The 23121-nt window shown below is 41.6% G+C and overlaps 1 protein-coding gene across 2 annotated transcripts in view; it reads right to left on the minus strand.

Annotated features, from left to right (window-relative positions):
* The window catches only part of cenpt (centromere protein T), a 65836-nt gene that overhangs the window by 33747 nt on the left and 8968 nt on the right, over positions 1 to 23121 (minus strand). For both annotated transcript variants that reach the window (XM_048263635.1, XM_048263634.1), the window contains exons 3-5: positions 7088 to 7214; positions 6862 to 6991; positions 5982 to 6124 (exon numbers count right to left, since the gene is read on the minus strand). In XM_048263635.1, the coding sequence (XP_048119592.1) occupies positions 5982 to 6124; positions 6862 to 6991; positions 7088 to 7214 (400 nt within the window). The remainder of the gene's footprint in view (positions 1 to 5981; positions 6125 to 6861; positions 6992 to 7087; positions 7215 to 23121) is intronic.

Genomic DNA, 23121 nt, shown 5'->3' on the forward strand with positions numbered 1-23121 from the left:
CCAAAGAGACTACACACTTGTCTACACGATCAAGTATGAAAATCATGGGAAAAAAAAATAAAAATCATGAAATTAAATCAAATTGCATCATATTTACAGTCTATTGCGTTCACCTGCGCACCCATTACTCTCTTTTGAATTACTCGCGAACCCGTGATCGCATAGATATGGCAAGCATATCAGTTTAAAGAGGAGACACAGGGCTATCCATTGGTACCATGTATATAGATCCTTCTGGCTTATAAAAACAGAGAAAGTGACTACAAAATAATAACGTCATGTACACAAACCAACGCTGCACACCCATTACTCTCGTTTGAATTACTCGCGGACCCGTGATCGGATAGATATGCCACGCATGTCAGATGAAAGAGGAGACTCAGAGCGATCATTTGATACCAGTCAAAAGTTCATCCTTAGTTCATCCTTCTGGGTTATAAAACAGACGAAGTGACGGCACAATGATAATTTCATATAGCTGGACTTACCCCACGTTTTTGTATGTTTTTGTGGCAAAGCATGTTTAATCCAACACTATCGTGTGTTTCTCTATGGCAAAGCATGTTCATAATCCGGTTGAGATCCTAGCAAATTCTTGCACGGCATCCAATTCAAGGCTCACATTGCATCCCAATTTGTTCAACAAAGAAACACCTTTTTTGCCTTTACTTTGTTCATGGCAATGCAGTAAAAAGCTGAGGATCATTATGAGTGCATACACCACAGGCTAACACGCAAACTCGGGTCAAATCAGGTCAGATCAGTTCGTGTCACAGATATGGAGCGCAGAAAGGTCATTTTTCCATCACTAAATAAAAAATGGCATTTATTTCCGTAAATCACACACCACATATTTCTGTAAATTGCTCAGCCCCACAGTATCCCTCCAACATGACAATGATATTGCCCGATTCAGGACAGTCTGCCCTACACACACATGAAATGCATGTAGAGCTATGAGCTTGCTGTGGTGAGATATGTCAAAATATAACAATTTTTATAATACGCTTTTTGTATTTTAATTCTTTAAAAATCAAAATAAAATCAATGCCAGTACTAATACATGCTATCCATGATAGCAGATCTGGATAGCCTAGACTCTGCTGAAAAAAAACAATATATAATAGGCCCTATGTGTGTGTGGCACGTGCAATGACCAGAATAAATCCTTATGAATAAAGGTAGTGAAAATGCCCTAAAAACAGCTTAGGGTTCTAAGGGTTAGAAGAACTGGTTAGAACCACAACATGGATCGGTGGATGGCAACAGGTTCTCTGAAGAGAAAAGAGGCAGATGTTAACTCTAGTTCTACTAATAATGAGGAGATTGACAGTGGAGCGTGAAAAGAAAACTTATTCTCTTTCTCTGTCTCTCTCTCCCCATTCTCCATCTCTCTCGCTCTCAGACAGACAGATGTTCTTATTACTGTAACGTTATACATTTAATAATATATTGTTAAGGAAATACGTTGTTGAAATTAACTTGATTATGCCATCGGGCGCTTGAGTAAATAAATAAATTAAATATGTGGCAACCGTTGTGTGCAGTAAACTTTCTTTTAACAAGCCTGTTGTATCCGCCCTTTTACGAGTAGCCTATGCGTCAATTAATATGTACAGTGATTCGAAGAGTCAAAACCGCTTGGAGCTCCAGTGGAATTTTTTATTTCACGACGAGAATTCAAACTCCGAGCAATTTCTTGGGCAGTAAAAGCTCACGCTAAGAACCAACCCAGATTTTGTTCAAATCTACACACATATGGCTAAATGGCTAAAATGTAAGGTTAATTTATCAAATGCTATTTTGAAGTATTAAAAAACATTTTTGTTTTAGACATATTGGTGCTTTTGCGATAGCCTACTGATGTGATGCCCAGTTATAGGCCTAGTTTTAGTGCTAGTAGGCCTATTAAGAGGTGCAGATTAATTCAGGAATCGGGTACAGTAGGGCTGTGTATAGAATTTTCGCGGACCACCTCATAATACCCTTAATAAAATATTAAGGGTATTATGAGGTGGTCTGGGAAAATTCTTTATTACAAATAGTGGTCCACACACACAAAAAGTTTGAAAACCCCTGGTCTAGGTTGGCTTGTCCCATTGATGTGGACAAACCTTCGTGCACAGATTCATCAATAGGCCCTAATTGTGCACTCCAACCTCGCTTAGCTGCCTCCTCTGACATTTCAGTGCATTTCCCTCTCTTCAGCTCATTGGCCTCTTCCACTCTGTCTTCCCAAGGAACAGTGAGTTCAATGAAGTAAACTATCTTCTCTGAATCCGACCATAGAATTAAGTCGGGTCTTAGTTCAGTACTCACTACATGTGGAGGCCATCTGCTGGCCAAGATCAACCTTCATTTCCCAGCCCGCTCCATTTTCCAACTAGGCGGTTTTACACCTGGCCTTTGAAGAACGAGTTTTATCCCCCAGACGTACAAAGTTAATTTGTTAATAAGTTAACCCCTTTACTAGCTGCTAATGAATTGACTTCTCTCCTTTTATCTTCAATTGCCGCTGCCACACATTTCAATACCTGGTTATGACGCCACGTATACCGCCCCTGGGTGAGACTTACCCTGCACCCTGATAGGATATGGTGGAGGCTGCCCACACACGAGCAAAGTATGCATTTATCATCCTCACCAAACCATTGACTTAAATTCTTGGGAGATGGGAGCACATCATATGTAGCATGTAACATAAATCCAGTGTTTCCCATACATTGACTTTTTTGTGGCGGCCCACCACAATATCAACATTTACCACCACGCAATAATTTTCTATGTTGTACTAATTTACACAGTATAGGATGAAAACATTTCATTTCATATCTCTCTCTCTCTCTCTCTAATTAAGTTATGTGCAAGCATATAAGAAGCAATGTCCCTACGTTAATGTTAGAATACTGTTGGGTTATCGAGGTTAGCACACTATAACATTACAGCTACTTGTCAATATCGACTTCTTGTGCAAGGCAAGTATAACTATGGGGTATTCATTTTATTGACTCCGACACAGAATGTTTGCTCAACACTCCCCTTCACCTACCACCACAAATACTATTCAATTCTGTGGGAAACACTGAAATCTGATCCTACCAGCTTCCATGCCCCCCCCCCCCACCCCTTCCCAGTTCAGCCACTGCCCTTGTTTTGCCTGCTGTCGCAGTTCTGCCTTAGTACATCTTACAGTCTCCTCCTGTCTCCCCCTCTACCATATTTCTCTTTTCTCCTGCAGAAGCCTTGCTCCACAAGGGGTTTACTTATACACACCCCTAGAAACCCCCCGCCCATGCTGCACATTGTGCCATTCCCTATGCCTCAATGCTGATTGAGCTTGCTTAACTCTAACTCTTACTCTGTAAGTAAACCCCTTGTGGAGCAAAGGAGACAAAGGAGTTGATCATTTCTTCCAACCGCTCTACCTTTGACAAAGGGAACTTCATAAACTGTCAATGGCCACATTAGCCGAGGCAATAAACCAAACTGCAAACACCACAGCTTGAGCTTACCTGGCAGCCCTGGCTTGTCAATTTTTTTAACAATTGAGAGACTCCTAGACTTACTTGGCTTCACCTTCATTCTGGCCCATTGCAGATTGCTATTTAACTTATCCAGCAAGCTGTTGGTGCATGGAACGGTTGATGTCAAGGTTGTCATGTCGTCCATTAAAGCCCTAATCGGGGGGAGGCGTGGCCCTCCCTACAACTTTTCCCCACCCACTACCCATTTTGAGGCCCTAATGATGACCTCCATTGCCATTGTAAAAGCAAGTGGGGAGATGGTACATCCCACCATGATTCCTATCTCGAGTTGTTGCCACCCTGTGGTGTACTCAGCTGTAGTAAAACATAATTGAATATCCAGAAAGACAGAAAATACTGGCCATTTAAGTACAGTAGGCTACCAAAACTAGTACATATAACACACTGAACAAAATATGGTCCTGATACAGGCTCTATTTTAACTCCTTGAACCAGTGTATCCTCTACGTTTATTTTAGCATGGCAGCCCGCCACGGTTTAAATTAATACCGCTATGGTATCAGAATCTGGGCAGACGCACAATGTAGTTGCAGTCAAAGGTTATTATGGCATGTCCAGTTTCACTTCACATATTATATATTGTATTGATGTAGCCTATTTAAAACATTAACTTCAGTGTTTCCTCTTCATTTAGCGGTGCCACTGCTTCAGAATTAGGGGAGACGCACAATATTGTCCGGACGCATAGTAGGCTAAATGCCCTCCGCTGGCTGCAGACAATTGCAGTTTAACAATACACAGCAATGCTAATCCGAGGTACCTGTCTAGTGTCTAGTTTTATTCCATAAATATATTGTTTTTATAGACGTTAGTGGCATGCGCCATCAAGAGCTTCCATGTGTTACGCATGTTTGTCAATATCGCAAAAACGGACCTGCCGCCACTGTTAAAAAAAAAAAAAAATCTAGAGGAAACCCAATGTTTTTTGCAGTACCCTACCCTAGGCTACAAATTATTTCTTAGGGGCAGCCGTGACCTACTGGTTATCGCTTCGGACTTGTAACCCGAGGGTTGCCGGGTTCGAACCCCGACCAGTAGGCACGGCTGAAGTGCCCTTGAGCAAGGCACCTAACCCTTCACTGCTCCCCGAGCGTCGCTGTTGTTGCAGGCAGCTCACTGCGCCGGGATTAGTGTGTGCTTCACCTCACTGTGTGTTCACTGTGTGCTGAGTGTGTTTCACTAATTCACAGATTGGGATAAATGCAGAGACCAAATTTCCCCTCACGGGATCAAAAGAGTATATATACACTTAAAAAAGTTTTTTCTCCACCACTGGCTCATTTTATCAAACGGGTGCTTTCTCTACGTCCTATGCAAATTTAGCCACAGGTAGTTCAGTAGAGAGACGTTTGAATTAGCGTTTGCAATTGACAACGTGATTGACAATGTTGTGATAATAGGCTATACTAACTTTACTTTAAGTTAACTTGAATGCATCAAAGTTGTCTAGGCTACACCGTACATGCAAACTACAGGTTTGCATGAACGGTCCTTGCACAAGTGGTGCAAGCTGAAGCCAACTTATTTGAGGGAGAGTGGTGCGAGGAGAGAATGCGTGCTTTTACCTGTGCACTACAATGAAATAATGTATCTACAGTAGGCTAATCTATATTTTAAATAAGCAATCACTGCGTGCTGCTATGGAAACAACAAGTCAATATATTAGAGATACACTGGAATGGAAGTTCCAGTTATTCAGTAACTGTAACTAATTACTGAAATTTGAGTTGTAATGCGTTACCTTACTTCGTTACCTTCGTTACTGTAGCGCATAACTTTGTAACTCGTTACCCCCAACACTGCTAGTAGGCTATCTGGGTTATCAACATCAATTTTGTTTATTTCCTGTCACACTAGTTCGACGATGCTGTAGCCTCGAAGGCTTTCCGAACTAGGCTACCGTGCTCGCTCCACCAGTGAAACACGTGACTAAAAGGCACTTTGTCATTAGCTGAGGGTGAAGCCCTTAACTTTGTGAGAACCTAGAAGGGAAAGCATTGCAGCGCCTGGGAGCGCTTTAAAACTCACAGAAGAAAGTAATAGCGTTTGTGATGCAGTCGGCTCGTAAATTGAAATGAGAATCGAAGTCATTAAAAAATTAAATCGCGTGCAGGGGTGAAGAGATTTTATAACAATTTATCGTGCAGGCCTAGTAGAAACCCTAACCACACTACCACAGAAGTGTAATTATATTTTATGCAATGTCAGTGGTAAGCATTGTCGTCATTGTGCTCCCTGCCCTCTTTGATTTGATGCTACCGGACCAGGAAGCCAGGGAATTTTCTTCTTTTTTTTCCCCCCTTCTAGGGCTGGGACGGTAAGGATCCCATCCACCCCCACCACACACACACACACGAATTTTGTGCCACGATCACACCTAATTAAACTTGATTACACAGTCACTGACAAGGTCTATATGTGATGCTTTGTTTCTACCTGTCAGATGCTCAAGCTGTCTCTCAAAAGCAGACACACTGATGGAGGTCGGGGCTCTCTTGCGGCTCAACCCCTTTGGGATTGGCTGCATCAGCTCCAAGGTAATGTTTGACAAATCCAGCTCAGACTGGACCTCTGGATCTCTGTTAAGTAGAAGCTTAAAATCAATGTCAATGCAATTCAACATCCACCTGTAAGAAAAGGTTTTACAGAGAGCCTCACAGTCCAAATAACACCCATAGACTATATGACAAAGTGAAGATAGTTGTGTCATACCACGTGAAATTGGATTAAATGGTGTGTGAGTATGGGGCGGGCAGGGAGGTATGGTGTAATGGTGCTTGTGTGTGTGTGTGTGTGTACCGCTCTGTGTGTGTGTGTGTGTGTGTGTGTGTGTGTGTGTGTGTGTGTGTGTGTGTGTGTGTGTGTACGTACACGTATGTGTGTGTGTGTGTGTGTGTGTGTGCTAGAGTTAGAGTGTGTGATTCTATGTGTGTGTGTGCGCGCTCTTGAGTTAAGGGGGGAATTCTCCCATGTGCGCAAGTAAAAAAAAAAAACGCGTAACTACGCACATTTCACTCTGCGCTAATTCTCCCCTTCACTTAAATCTGTCATTTACACACGATAGAGGGAGTTAAGCGTTTTGAGAGGAGCAATCCTAAAATCTGGTCGTTTCTTGGTCACTGGCTACCTGTAGTCACATTGACTTCAAAATATTACTTCTAACATACAAAGCCATAAATGACCGGGCACCTGAATATATTAAAGATCTCCTAGCCCCATACAACCCACCTAGACCGCTACGATCACAGAATACTGGACTTCTTGGGCTGTAAAGGTCCCGAATAGTTGGTAACTCAATCAATCATTATTGACTTACCTCTGACAGTCATAATACAGATTGGACTCTGAGGAAAGCGGCCTCACTTCCTCTGTGCAGGGAGTGTGTGACATTATAGGGTTCACATCCTTTGCATCTGGCTGATTTGACACCATGGGTGCTTCTGCTTCTGTCTTACACATTCATACAAATCATTAGCATACATACAGTATTTAAGCAAAGAGAACTTGATCACTGTACTATTGTCACTTTTCATGACTCTCACGTGTTTGTATGATGCGCCTCAATAAGACACGAGGTGTAGCAAGCTGATATTCTAGAAGTGGCTGAGGAGGCTTTTTGGTCGATTCCTTGTTCTGCTTGCTGGTAGGTGGTGGGGAACATGATGCACCCTAAGTGAAAAAAACATTTTCCTGTATTGCAGTCTATAGAAAATATTATTGAACTTCACCATTCGTCACTAAGGATTCTCAAAAAGGCTCATCTTTAAGATTATCCCTAAATGTTTTCTTGCTATAAATGACTATAGTTAAACACCATGTTGTTTTTACCTTAAAATAAGTTTCAAACTCATTTGACACATACTTACAACAGGGAGAATAGCGTATGTTATTGCTGACGCACCCTGGTAATATCTGGAAATACCTGCGATACTGATCTTTACCCAGGATCACCTCACAGATGGTCAAAACTCCACTGAAACTTTTAATTGTCCCAAAATCATCCATGTCAAAGCAAAGAAGCGAAAGCATGGATCTAGAGGGGAAATGGGCTCAAATGGAGAGAAGCCATATCCCTTTCCCTACAATCGCCCTATCTATTGTGCGCTCACTACAAAACAAGATGACAAGTGCAGAGATAGGACTGGGCGATAAAACAATAGCCATATATATTGCGATAGACATGTAATCGTTATCAATTAGAGATGCACCGATTGATCGGCTGGTGACTGGAATTGGCCGATTTTCACATCATCGGCCATGACAGGCCTGTAAATCTGACATGGCGAATTTATGCCGGTGTTATACGGTAACTGGCTTTCATGTTAACTGGCTGGACTCCTTACTTTGCCTCTGGAGTTAACGTAACCGCCCCCTTCTCTTGCAGGTGTGTTCAGCTGATGATTTAGCCTCCGATACCTGGGTCGAGATTCGCTCTGTTTAACTGAAGTTCAAATAGACATGTTTGTGATGCTGCACTTTGTTGTTTAATAAAGCTTTACAACACGATGTGTCGGCGTTGGAAGTATCAGGTTGTCTGTAGTAGGCTAGGCTACATGCGCTGGACCATGAATATGCCACCAAATAAATAAAACTAAATAAACTCCACGTGGGTCTCGCACCACTACTAAATTAAACTACTTGCATGATAACCTGACATTAACCTGCTTGCGCCACTAATCAGGCTGACACTTCCCAGCGAAATTGGCCATACTTATTTACTAGGCCTACAAGTAAAAGAGGTCACCTAGTATGTTATAGTGTTTGTAGCAGGTTAACACAGTAGATCATGGTAACTGGCTACTGTGTCATCTTGCTACATTGCCCAAGCCATTTAGACCTTCAAAGTATAGCCTAGGCTTAATGGTTTTTACGTTTCACTGACTGCTGGTCAGGCTGTCCGCGGCCACCTAGTCCATCTTCAGCCTAAATTGAGGAAGCATTGCTGGTCTAAAAATGTATAAATTTAAAAAACTGTGAATGGCGAGGATTGAACCCGTAGGCTAGTCTAAAAAAAAAAAAAACATTGTTAACGCATTAACCTGTTGAGCCACATGCAACTTATCACTTGATAAGAAATAAATTATTAAAATATAAATCCAATACATCTCAAACCTATGTTAACATGTCAAAACACGAACGTAAATAGCCTAGGCCTACGTGTATCTTGTGATATTTGATATTACATATCTTTTGTGATGTGTAAAATTGTGTAAAATGAAGACATAGACTTCTGCACATTGTGCGTTTCAATGCGTGTGTTTGTTGTGATATGCATCAGGTTAATATGCAGATTATAGTTCTAGTTTTGTCATTCGAGTTCGAATCTCATAGTTGAACTTTTTTATTTTATTTATTTGCTGGCGTTCATAATAAGACACTTCAAGTAGAGGCGGCCACAGCCTGGCAGCAATCAGTGAAACGTTTGTAAACTGAATCATGATAGGCTACTTTGGGCAACATTGCAAGATAACACAGCCAGTCACCATAATCCGCTGTGTTAACCTGCTAAACACAATAACATACTAGGTGACCTCATTTACTAGTAGGCCTAGTATTACCAATTTCGCTGGGAAGTGTCAACTGGTTAGTGGCGCAAGCATGTTGGTGTCAGGTTATCATGCAAGCAGTTTAATTTAGTAGTGGTTCGAGACCCACGTGGAATTTATTTAGTTGTATTTATTTGGTAGCATATTCATGGTCCAGCGCATGTAGCCTACTACAGACAACCTGACACTTCCAACGCAAACACATCGTGTTGTAAAGCTTTATTAAACAAGAAAGTGGAGCATCACAAACATTTCTATTTGAACTTCAGTTAAACAGACGAATCTACGGCCAGGTATCGGAGGCTAAATCATCAGCTGAACACATCTGCAGAGAAGGGGGCGGTTACGTTAACTCCAGAGGCAAAGTAAACAGTCCAGCCAGTTAACATGAAAGCCAGTTACCGTATAACATCGGTCAAATGCACTCGCGGGCCGCACTTGAAACAACATCACCCATCTGAGTTTGCAAAGTTTGAAGGAGCTAGCAAAGGCCAGCACTCAAGGCTGGATGTACAAAGAAAGCGCTAATACCGAGTTTTTCTATGCGCAGAAAGCGAACGCTGTGCTTTGCGTGGAATTAACTAAGCAGTCACTTCATTAGGCTACATAAACAGCGCTCATCATCACCCGTCCCTGCCGCTGCGTGCCCACAGCTGAACCACAAGCGCAGCTGAACGGATTCAACCGATTGCAACATAAAAAAAAAAAATCAATGTTTAGCGATCATAGGCTGATAATAAGATCAATCTACATGAATGAATGCCTAATTTGCATATATAAACATAAAATCTCAAAAGCGTGGAATACATTTTTTTATGTCACTAATCAACTGGAAAAGTTTCATAGTGATGGCTATTAATTGAAAAAAATATTCTACTCAATTTACTTAGTGTTGGGCACAACTTTAGCCTTTCATCTCGAAAAAATATATGTTCCACTCACACAAACTCGCGTCACAGACCAACATCACACACCACTTGGAGGTGCAAACAATCAGAGTTTAGTTAACTTAGTTAACTTCGAAACAGGTATTTTACTTTGGATAGACAATAGCAATACATCATAGGAGTGATTAACATCAAAAAATCTAGACTGGAGAAACTCAACATTTGACACCTCCACCTGTTTAGTGTTCTAAAGACGTCAAATAGTCCGCTTTAGTTACCAAATTCATAGTCAAAGAGCCAGAAGGGAAGACGCATTGATGGCTATAAAAGCTGTGCTTTCATTATACAACTAAACACGACAAAATACATTTATAACCCTTGAGCCAGCTCCTTACTATGTAATCTCAATGGCAATGCACCTCCAAAAACATGGCGTACCTGGGGCCTCAGGTACAAAGCTTGCGTATGCACAAAAACGCTGCGTACGCCACTTCTCATGCTCACGTCCGGATGTACGAAGACTGACTTGAACGTGAGAATGTGCGGTCCTCCACGCAAACTTCATGTCTGGCGTACGCACATTTCCAATGTGTACCGTCAGTTGGCGACACTTGGAGGCAATGCAGCGCAACATTAGTTGATCGTGAGTCTAGGCCTTTATTTGCACAGTATTTTGTGAAACGTGGATTATTAAAAATGATAACACTTCGAAAGTAGGCCTATGTTTCTATATAAATGGACATGCATCATGCTCAAATTCTACTAAGTTATGCAACAACCTATCTATAATGACAACTGTAGTCTTATTAGAGGATACGAATTAAAAGGGAATGTGAAACCTATAGCCTACACATATAGATAGAATAGATAGGCTGACTAATAAGCGCGAATATAAGCCATTTCCCTTAGTGTGATTGACTGCATAGGATACTTTTGACTTTCCTCGAGTTAGCATTCGCATTATTGTTGTCACACTTCTGTGCAAATATAGGGATATGATCCAGAAATCGTAATGTTGTGGCGATGTGGCCTGGATCAACTTCGTTTATTCCACCTCGAGTGCGCGATGCGTGGTAGCCTACCTGGACACGATTGATTTAATGTTTTTTTTTTTTTTTATTCAGTTGTGTTGTAATGGTTCAAATGCATCAAACCCAGTTATGCGAACCCTGTCACCTACTTGCAGACTGACCAATAATTCTGCCACGGTCTCTGACCCTATAGCTAGCCACTGCTACGCTCTGCCACTACTGTTTTTTGTTGTTATTAATACAGATGATAAAGACGTAAGGTTCTTGCCATTTCGTTGGATAAACACTTCTACCTCGCATTCGCTGGAAATAGCCTAAACTTTTTTTGTTTTTTTAATTTGATGATTTCAATTATTAAACTTTGGAGCAGGTTCGAGTATGAATGGATCCATAAATGAGTTCATTGTTATTAATATTACAGGATAGGCCATTTTGTCTTCGCGGAGGTCTGCGCTCTCGAGTGGCCTTTAGTTAGCATATTAAAATGAGTGTGATTGAGGGAGGAGAGGGGGTGGGGTGTAATAGAGCATCACAGTCCCGCCCCTCCTCCGAGAGAGCTTAGTTTCCGGAAGTAAATTTCCCATTCATAGTATGGGGAATTGTGTTATTTTAGGAAGGATTCATATAGATTTTTGCAACTGGTGTTTTTTTACTTGCTAGGACCCCACTGAATACAAAACAACCAGTTTCCAATTTTTTTCTTCATTTTCAGTGCCAAAATTCAAGATGGTGGACAATATATGCGGAAAAATAATATAAAGGCTTAAAGTGGTCAACTTTTTGATAAATATACACCTAATAAGGTAGACAAGTGAGATACAGACTATTTTCAAAAGATGTATTGCATCATTTGCCAAAACATTTGGAGAAAAAAAATGAAAAAAAGATTTTTAAAAATCTGCATCATGTTTCATTATTGAAGAGTTCAACAAAACATTGTCAGTCACTCAAGCATTTATCCTCACCACTGTCACTGTCTCTTTAATATTGGTGTACATCTCCTCAGAGCCTTCACACCTGCAAAGTTGCGTGAATGGTAAGTTGTTACTCTTGCAAGAACACCTTATACTGCATTGGCTGGCAAGACAACACCACTTCACAAGTTCCACAACAGCCTCTGGTGCTGGTGGAAGTTGACAGAACAGAAGCCCATTGCCCCTCAACAATTTGTCTCCATCCCAGTGGTAGTGAGTCAAGAATCTTTGGAGCAGGCACTGTATCTTGTGCCCAAACATTTGCTTGCCTGTGCGCTTTCAGAATTTCAATTTAATTTCAGTTATACAGTGGGCATCGCTTTCAAATGACCACTTCATTCGCGCATTACGCGGCGTGAAGCTGCGTGAAGCTTTAGTACCACTTTCAGCCACTGTGCGTCGCTCTGCCACTGTACATCGCTCTGCCTGCCGTCCCTTCTGAAGCAGGATCTACCATTAAACATAATTGTTGCCGAGAGTAATCCCAGCCCTCTGAATTCAATAACAAAATAAATCATGCATAATTAAACATTACCTCGATTTAGGCTACTTGGGTATGGCTTAAGGTTTGACTACACGGTGGTAACGAAAATCGAAATTTGCTGTCTACATTATTGTCAGTGTTGGGGTTAAAGCAACTCACATAAAATCAAAACAGTGGTGTGATAATTGAGCCAGTAGAGAAATAACTGTTCAGAATTAATCTGTAGCCTTGGGTAGGCTTCTGCAGAAAACAATGTTGTTGCCGATTTAATACTATCTAGCGACGTTTTTAACAGGCTACGCAATAGAGGCTTAGACAACTATGACCCACGTTTTGGTTTCGTAAATTAATTTGCCCTACTTCTTGACTGCAATGTAGTCAATTGACATGTCATTTTTATTTTTCTGTACAATAAACAAATACATCTGCTTTATGCCGCAGAATTACATTCATATTTGGCTGACTGCAGACTCGCCACTTCCCTCCCCATATTCCAAGATTAAGATAGTAGCCTATACAAAAAGCACTTCATACTATCATAAAAAAAATAGTTAAAAATAATAGCTATTTGCAATTTGACAAAACACTGGTCCTCATTATGCGAATGCGAGGACGATATGAGCCTGTTGCATTTAGTTAGATGTCCGAGTCACGCATAATGTTTGAAAACCACTGGCTCGTAATCACAATAATTTAACACAGTTCGATAGCCTACTTCATCATGTCCCCATGCCTACACTTTTGTGAGTAGCATAGAGATCGTTAAAAACAATAAAGTATGGCTCTCCGTTTGGGACATCGAAAACTTATATTTTTAATAGACTACCGTCGAAGATGCCGACTTGCAAAAGCCTCGGGATAACACGTTATCTCCACTATCATCAGTCATGCCCCTTGATCAAAGTGGGGAATGAAATAAAAGTTTGAGAACCACTGGCTTAACAAGTTACCTGCAGTGCAGAACACAGAATCTGTTGCAATATTCTGATGATCGGCGATGATATCGGCAAATGTTTGTTTTCCAAAGTAAGAATTTCACTTCACCATGCACCTGACAATACCTGGCCTACCTGGTATCATTACAAACATTATTCTGTGTCCTAAAACTGGCATATTTTATGGCATTGTGTCATGTAAGTCTAGAGAAATGTGTGAGGTGGTCAGCGGGGGACAATTGACACACAGCTGTGGTAGGCCTATCAGGGGCAGGAGGATTACTGTCAGCGCAGGCTTTATATAAAATTCTTCAACAGAAGGCCTCGAATGTTGTCTTGTTTGTGGAGCGCTTTGCTTCTGTAATCTCGGCTTCATTGAAAATGAGGGCTTCCCTAAATGACCCTCCAAGAATAAATAAAGGTTGAATGAATGAATGAATGCAGGCTTGCCCAAAATAAAGGCATGTGGTTTGCGCAGCCTACAGTAAATAACAGACCCGCCAGAATGTGCGTTATGATGCTTTTTTATGAGCAAGATGTTTTTAGTACCCTACGCACACTGCATGTTCTTAAATAACAATGATCATCAGCATGGGCGTAGATTTAGGGTGGGACGCTAAGGACTAGTCCTAATCAATATTTTAAGATGACAAAATTGTCCCCACCAATATTTTAGCGAACTTATTTGTGCAGCTGATCATTCCGACAGCCAGCACAACAGTACAAGAAATGTCGTCATATGATTTGTTGAAAAACAGAGGGGGAGGGGGAAGTGTTATCTGACATGCACGCTACAGGCCTACACGCACGGAGAGTGTCAAAGCAGGCTACTGTACTTGCACCGTGAGCGGGTGTGTCTATGGGTGTGTCAACGACAACGGTAAGTTAGGGCTGTCTGCCAATACATAGCCTATCCCAAAAAAGGCCAGAGTAAAACATTGTGATATTCCCTTTGCCCTTCAGCATGTACATGTTTGCCCCTTTTTGTGGTTTGTAGATCAGCTTTGCCACCCAAAAATACTGACTTTTTTTTCATTGCAGTCTAGGCAAAATAGTTAGCCATACAAACTGGCAACTGGTGATCAGGCTTTCAAATGCGGATTTTACTGTGTAAAATAGCACTAGCTGTTAGGATATTACCCAGGATATTGTCACAGACATTTTCCTGTTCCTATATTCTGTTTATGTAGGCTAATGTATTTGTGAATGTAGCCTGCACAATGCAAAGAAATAAAAGATAAACTGGTGCATTTCCATACTCCTAGAAATTAACATTGCGAGACACTTATCTCTTCTATGATCTCATCCCAGAAAGATTTTCTTTGAGTAGTTGTTTTTTTTTTTTACATTTATTTTATCTAATGACATAGCAAACACTGAATCCACATTATCCTTGCACTTGCGAAACTATTTTTCAGCATTCACGTTCCTCTTAAAGTGGCAGGCACTAAATTAGATTTACATGATTTACAAATGTGATGATATAGACAAGTGTCGCCTAATAATTTAAATATCGATATGATGTAGCCTAATCAAATTACTAAATGTTTAGCTATTAGTAATCATGCAGATCATAAAATACTATGAATAATTTTCAATATAAATTTATAGTTTATATGAATTCCAAAATATGAAAAAGAAACCTAGCCTACAACCATCACTTTCTGTGTGTGTGTGTAGGGTCAATCAAATTCTATGATTGCCACTGATGTAAATGATCTCACAAATCACACAAACCAAATCAAATTTAAAAAAAATCGCAATAGTATCGAAATCGAGATTCTTCACTTGCTTCACTTCACTTGTATTGAAACAATAATGTTGGTTTCGTGACAACAGGAGTTGTGGATGTGTCCCCACCAAAGCTGAGACCAAACCTACGCCCTTGATCATCAGTAATATTCGACCATTAATTTGGGTAAATAGGCAAGCGTGACCACCTTGATTGGCTGATTGTAACGCGGGCATGATTCCAAACACCTCCCTTACGATGATGAGTGACAGGTGACCGGTCTCAGAATGCATGCGCTACACAAGGACGGAAGATGATGAATAACTGGGGCCGTAGGCTATTCACAAAGGCTTTTATCTTACTACTAGGAGTAGGCTACTCCTAAATCGCACTTACAGATTTTAGATTGGAGTTTTCTCTTAAAAGTTATTCACAAAGCCTTTCAGACAACTCCTAAACTAGGAGTGAGTCTTCGTGGCTATGGATGACGTCATTACTCATGCGCGAGCTTGACTGAAGTGTCCACCTAGCCTGGGTGTTCCCATGCTGCCTTGCGCGCGATTTGATTCACGCTGCTAAGGCAGCCTGGAGACCATGGAGCAAATTTTCGCCTGAGATAGGGAACCAATCACAGAACAGGGGGGAAAGCAAGACGATGATGAGCTATGCACAGACACATTTGATACACATCCGTGGCACCCAATAAACGGATCTGGGCATTTTTTTCAAATACGAGAAAATGAACGTTTGGTTCCCAGACGACGTCTCATTGAGAAGTGGTGGCGGCAGCCAGGCTAGTGACCACCTTGATTGGCTGACGATTGTAACGCGGGAATTCCAAACACCTCTCTTCTGATGATGACTGACAGGTGACAGGTCGGAGAATGCATGCGCTACACAAGTAGTGCGAAGGACGGAAGATGATTAATAACTGAATAAAAAGGCCTAGCCTAAATTAATAAAGAGTAAGGCAAAACAAATAGCCTAGTAGCCTAAAGAAACATAGGCCTATGGATTGATGCAGTAGCCTACCTTTGCAACACTATTAAATGAATCTGTCACCATATCCCTAGGCTACGTTTGCAAAGAGGAGAACATTTTAATTTGATTCACAATGAAACGTTACATTTCATTTACATGTTAACAATGAGTAGTTTTGGTTATTGTTGGTGGCGTTATTGCATCCCTTTTATGAATGCAAAATTGTTCCCTCAGCGATTGGAAGCGCCTGTTGCGCATAGGCTACGCATTTCAAAACATTGCAACGTAAAATGCCACAAAAAAGCTGTTTATGAATAGGCCTTAGTGAGTTAGGAGTCCTCTCGACTTAAGCTGTCCCAGACTTAGGTGCTACTTTTAGGTCTAAAATGCTTCGTGAATTACTTTTTGTGAAAAAAGGAGTCCTAAAGTTAGAGTGACAATTCCATTATTTTTTAGGAGTTGCTCCTAAATTCGCCAGTTAAGAGCTACTTTTTGCCTTAAAATTCTTTGTGAATACGGCCCCTGAATAAAAAGGCCTAACCTAAATGAATCAAGGCAAAACAAATAGCCTAGTAGCCTAATGAAACATAGGATTGATTTAGTATCTTTGTAACATTATTAAATTATTCTGTTACTATGCCTACGTTTGCAAAAGAGAACATTTTAATTTGATTCACAATAATGTTACATTTAATTTACATGTTGACAAAGATTAGCCTAGTTTTGGTTGTTGTTGGCGGCGTTATTGCATGTTAGTTATGCCTACAATGCAAAATTGCTTCCTCGCGATTGGAAGCTCCTGTAGCTGCATAGGATTTCAAAACACGGCAAAATTCCGCAGGTTTGTGATATAGGTCTGTGAGTAAGGAGTCCTCTTGACTACTTAAGCTGTCAGAGGTGGGAAGGTGTGATTTTTGGGGGGCAGGGCCGGATTATGGGCACAAATGTCTGATGGCCCCCCTTCCCCCCAGCCAACGTGAATCGGGTGGTTAGTTAATAGGCCTATCGTGAAGATTTTTCCTGCCATCTAAGGTACGAGCGCATGTGTGAGGCCAAGCCTCACCAAGTAGCTTGTTTGTTTACAACTAACATTCCATTAAACTGCTTTATAGGCTATGCGAAATAGTTTTCAACATTTTGAATATTAGTGTCGGGTGAATTGAAATGTTCTCAAAGTAGCCTTATGGCTGAAAGCTGCTTGGGATCCCCCCCCGTCAAGCAATTGTTTCAAAAGGAGTAATTTTGGCTTTGTCAGAACTGAAGAGCTGTGGACGGCACGGCACGGTATGCCCAATGAAAATAAATTAACGCAACGCAACACAGACCCCGCTTCTCTCGCGTCAGTCACTGACATGAACGAAACACAGAACCCGCTTAGCTCACGGCAGTCACTGAAAGTAACCTAGAATAAATGCATGGGGAAAAACACTTCCCATTGACAAAGACATCAGAAAAAAACACTGAAAGTTAATATTTTGTCACTAGCAACATACATCTGTCCTTTGTCAAATGTATTATGTTCCAAGTAGGCTAGCCTATGCATAATTCTGCTTCAGTTGAACAAATACATATTTGCTTATTTCACAGAAAAATATAAATAGCCAGTTAGGGTCTACAGTGCAGAGTTGGTAAGTTATGGTAGGCCAACTTGCAGTGAACATAAACAGGGGAAATTATTTCTCTTGCAGCTGAGTAGCCTCAGGTGCGCACATAGACATAAGGCCTAACATGCAAGCGCCAATTGTGCGCTCATGACAATCACGCCGTTAAACTTAAATAGGTTAACATCACTCTAAGTTCGCCTTCAAGCAAGGAAAACGATGATTTGAAGACATCTATTTCGTTGGAAGGGCAAGGGGTAGCAACAGGGCAACACAGAGACAGGCCCGATGGCAGGGCTGTTATGAGAGTATTAAAATATGGGATATTGTACGGGAAAACATTAAAACGGCAAGACAGGGGAAAGTTAAATACGTGATAAACATGGAAAAAGTTGGCATGCATTGTTTCGGTCCCCGTGCACAGGGATTATTTGTCATATTATTATTAATCACATATGATTATTTGTGAAATTGTGCAAACAGGCGCAACACATTTGAAAAGGAAGGGCTGGTAGCATGCAAGCTCACGGGAAAGATTGATTTAGTTATCACAAAGTGTGTGGCTGTGGCGCGGGCGGAAGTCAGCGACAATTGGCAGGGGATGGTCATGTCTTTAACAATTCTGTCGGAGGGTGATTGAACAATTTCTAGCAGACAAGAGAGGGTCATGCAACTTCCAACTGAAGCACTCAAAATTCCTCCGGTGGCCCCTTCAATAAATAACGAACAGTCCCTAGATTGCTGCTGGGCTATATGTCTTGGTTCTGTTAACAACTCATTGTCAAATGCATAGCCTCTCGCGGTTGCATCCATTACAAACAAACATGCAATGTGAACGTCTGGGATTGGGGAGAGCACTGAATGCTCTACTGAATAAGCACAAAGTCAAACCTTTAAATGAAAAACACTCTTTAATAATCAAAAAAAAAATAAACCGCTAATGAAGTAAACTTGTGACCATCAAAAATCGTTTATCGCTTGTAACTCCGTGATAACAGGATGTAACAGGAAGGCATTTGGCTGAGCAACGGAGGTTAATATGCTCCATGTTTTGTCCAAATGATGACTGTCTATCATCGTTGCACTCGGAGAAAACCGGAATGTTTCATTCGTCCCCCGTTTCAATCGGCCCGGTTGTACCTACTCAACACGCAGATAGAACCTTATTATTCTAAGGTAGCGAAATAGCGTTCAGCATGATTCATGCCCAATTAATTCCCCTGTTAAAGTGTTCGCCTTTGTAGTTTGGTTTCGTGATAGCCTATGATAAACGGCTTATGGCCAAATATGTGAAAACGTTAAAATACAGTAGGCGATAAACCCGGAAAAAGTTGACAGTGATTTTTTCATAATCACTTTGGAGGGTCATAGAAAAATGTATTGCTGGCAAGGGAGGGTCACGTCTTTTTGGACTAATGCTCCCAAAACTCCTCCGGTAGCCCCTTAAATAAATAACGAACAGTCCCTAATGAAGTAAACTTGTGACCATCAAAAATCGTTTATACGCCTGTAACTCTCCGATGATAACGGGATCTAAACAGGAAGGCATTTGGCTGAGCAACGGAGGTTAATATGCTCTATATTTTGTCCAAATGATATCTGTCTATCATCGTTGCTTTTCGGAGAAAACCAGAATGTTTAATTTGTCCCGTCTCTCTGGCTGCAAACGGTATTCACTTCGCAGTTAACCAAATATTTCTTTATTAGGGCAGGGCAGGCATATTTCTGGCTATTACATTATTTCTAAACCAGTCTGCTAAAGTCTGTAGTGAAGTCTGTGTAGGGTTTTCCAGGCTCCATTTCTTTTTACGAGACACCCTGCTCACTTGAGCCATCTACCGGTTGTTTGGGTTGTTGCAGCGTCTCATTGGAAAAATACAAATTAAAAGTCGCGTGATCCCACGCGCGGACCGCGAGTGAAGCTGGCCAAGTCGAAGCACTGCCCACTGTAGAGCATCAAAACATTACACATGTCTCATGGCGCTTCACAGAGTGTTAAACATTCAGACAGAGCCCATGAGTAACAGGGTGAGGAAAAACTCCCAAGAATGGGAGAAACATATAGGAAGAAACCTCAAGCAGATCCACGACTCAAGGGCCTGACCCATCTGCCTGGGGTCAGTTACAGGACAGTAAGGTCTATCTATATACAGAGAATAGAACATGGTATTTAGAGCCACCTGAGGTATATGTTACAAAGTGGTTGGATGGTTACATAACCAGTATGATAATGCATGAATCCTATTTAGTGTTCAAATAGTCCAGTGTAGGGGATGAATTGTCCATAGGAATTAAGAGTCGTCATCGGGCAAATAGTGGGTCGCTAGGCTGTGCGGGCAGGAATCAGAGCATGGGACAGCAATAGGCGATGGTAGGGCAATCATAGGGATTGGATTTGCCTAGTTTTTCCACTCCCTGGTTGGGTTTTAGAGTTTTAAACATGTTCCACCGAAGGGCTTTAGCTGTTTGAAAACCATGTTTTGAGGAGCTGACCCAAATTTCTCACATCCAGCTAACACGTCTGGAGATGGATGAGGACCTACTACAAGCCTACAAAGTGTGTTAATGACTTGATTGACTTGAAACAGAAACCTTTCCTTTCCCACGGGATAAATGGTAAATGGCGGGTCAAACGGTTGACTTTCAATTTCCTGATAGGATAGGATACAATAGGATACCCGATAGGTCCACCGACTCTATACACGATGTGATTGTCCTGAGCGAAGTTTGGTTTTTCCACCTCAAAAGCCAGAGAGTTGCTAGACTATCCTGACTGCAAATTACATTTGCTGCCGCTAGGGTGCGTCAAGATTTCTAGGCTGTATCTTTTGTCGACATTCTCCAGTGCCCATGACAATAAGACCGTCTTTGTTGATGTCTGGTACCCTGTGAAGGGCAAACACCAAGACATCTGTGTGACATGTAGATATATGGGGTTTTGCCAAAATAACTTTCTGCTACTGCCACCTTTGTGTGTGTGAACTGTGACTGGCAGTTTACATAGTTCAACAGCTTTATGACCAAGGTATAGGAAGAGGTTGGCTTTGGTTTCCTTCGATCCCAGGAAAGCTTTAAAGTTTTTGATTTGTGGAGTCTTGTATTTTGTATCCCTTATCATCATGCTTTTCCCATTGTATGGACCTGTCTCGTCCTGTCTTTCATGGAGTTTGTGATGGTATAGTTGTTAAATAATAAGTACATGTCATTGTAGCCTCATGCCTTACTTTCAACATTTTCAAAGAAGCATTCTGCCAGATCTTGGCAACAGTTTATGTCACTTTTCCTGACAACCATCCCCTGCACAACAGCCATGCCATTAAGATGCTATCCAATGTGTGTGTTAATTGCACTGAGCTACTCTGTAGATTGTTCAGAGGATGCTGTTTCTGAAACCAGTCACAATTCATGGATGAAGGCAGACTTAGCTGTAGTGGGCAGCATTAGACTTGCATATAATCAACAAATTCATATGTTCCCACAATTTCTCCACAATAGAAATTCTCCACAAAGTCCTGTTAACAGAATTATTGAAGACCAAAGAGCTCATTGTGGACTTCAGGAAGTCTAAAGCTAGCACATACACCCATTCTCATCAATGGGACTGAAGTGGAGTGTATCACCAGCTTCAGATTTCTGGGTGTCCACATCTCTTGGACCTCTCTTGGACCCTCAACACCTCTACCCTGATCAAGAAGGCTTACCAGCATCTCTTCTATCTGAGGAGGCTAAAAAAGGAAAGAAAGGAAGAAAAGAAAAAAAAAAAAAAAAAGAGAGGCCCAGGGGCGGGGAAAAACTCCCTAGAATTGGAGATGTATATAGGAAGAAACCTCGAGCAGATCCACGACTCAAGGGCCTGACCAATCTGCCTAGGGTCAGGACAGTACGGGACAGTAAGGTCTGTATACATGACAAATCCATATGATAGTCAGGTGTAGAGAATAAGACATGATGTTAATAGCACTTGAGCTGAAAGTTACAAGAGGTGGGGTGATTACGTATCTGGTTTGATAATTCATTAATCCTGATTTAGTGACAGAAAGTTAAAATAGTCCAGCGTTGGATTTGTCCAGGGGAAGGGAGTTGTCAAGGGGAATGTGGTGGGTCGGCAGACGGGCCAGGAATCCGGGCAGAATTGTCATAGGCAGGTGATGGGCCGCTAGGCTGTACAGGCCAGGAGTCCAGATAAGGGGACAGTAGTAGGGCAGTCGAGGATGGGACTTCAGGTGAGATGGGTGAGAGGAGACCTGTGTCACAGCCAACACAAACCAATGGTGTTAGTTTGGTATGGCAATTGCTCTGCCCACAACCGAAAAGCACTGCAGAGGGTGGTGAAAACTGCCCAACGCATTCCTCACTCCCCTCCATTGAGGCCATCCAGGGCAAGCGATGCTTGCATAAGGCGCACAGCAGGTTCAGAGGAAGCTTCTTTCCTGCAGCTGAAGTCTAGCTCTCCATTTCAGTGACAACCAACCAACTAAGCCCCCCCACACAACCACCCACCCACCCCTGTCCAATGCCTCCTTGCCTGTGCCTGTTGAGGTGTCCATGACCATGGCAACCTTGACAGGGACAACAAGGAGGCAGACCCCCACCCCCCAAATGTATGTTGTTCATACATTGTTCACATTACATAGCCATATTTATTCTGCTCTTATAAGGTAACTTAATACACCGCACATATTTATATTACTCTAAACCTCTCTACTTTATACAAATCAACTGCACACTCCTGTCTACACTGCACTATATTTCTTGACCTGTCTATGCACCACCCGTCTATACTTTGCAGTGTTTCCCACAGAATTCAGTTCTATTTGTGGTGGTAAGTGATGGTGGGGGTTGCAACAGTTTTGCGCAGCATGTTTATGATGCTAACCTGATTTAATCACGATTTAACCAGTCATCTTCTATGCCAACAACAATCCTTACACAAATAGAGGAGTACACAGAGGAGGGGCAGGTTCGTTTTGAGAGAGAGAGAGAGAGAGAGAGAGAGAGAGAGAGAGAGAGAGAGAGAGAGAGAGAGAGAGAGAGAGAGAGAGAGAGAGAGAGAGAGAGAGAGAGAAAGAGAGAGAGGCTTTGCAAAGGTGCCCATAGCTCTACAATGAAAGGATTTCATCCCATTTAAATAGTACAACATGGCAAATCATTGTGTGGTGGTCAAAGTTGATATTGTGGTGGGCCGCCACAAGTAAGTCAATGTATGGGAAACACTGCTTTGTATATCACATTGCACTTTTCTCCTTTTTTGCACTTCTGGTTAGAAGCAAACCACATTTCGTTGTCTTCATACTTGTACTCTGCAATGACAATAAAGTTGAATCTAATCTACTCTAATGGGGGGGCAGAACATTACTTCTGGAGTGCAGAACATTACTTTAATTCAAATGATTATTAGGTTATGT

Source organism: Alosa alosa, chromosome 14, assembly GCF_017589495.1.
Source record: "Alosa alosa isolate M-15738 ecotype Scorff River chromosome 14, AALO_Geno_1.1, whole genome shotgun sequence".
Classification (NCBI taxonomy): domain Eukaryota; kingdom Metazoa; phylum Chordata; class Actinopteri; order Clupeiformes; family Clupeidae; genus Alosa; species Alosa alosa.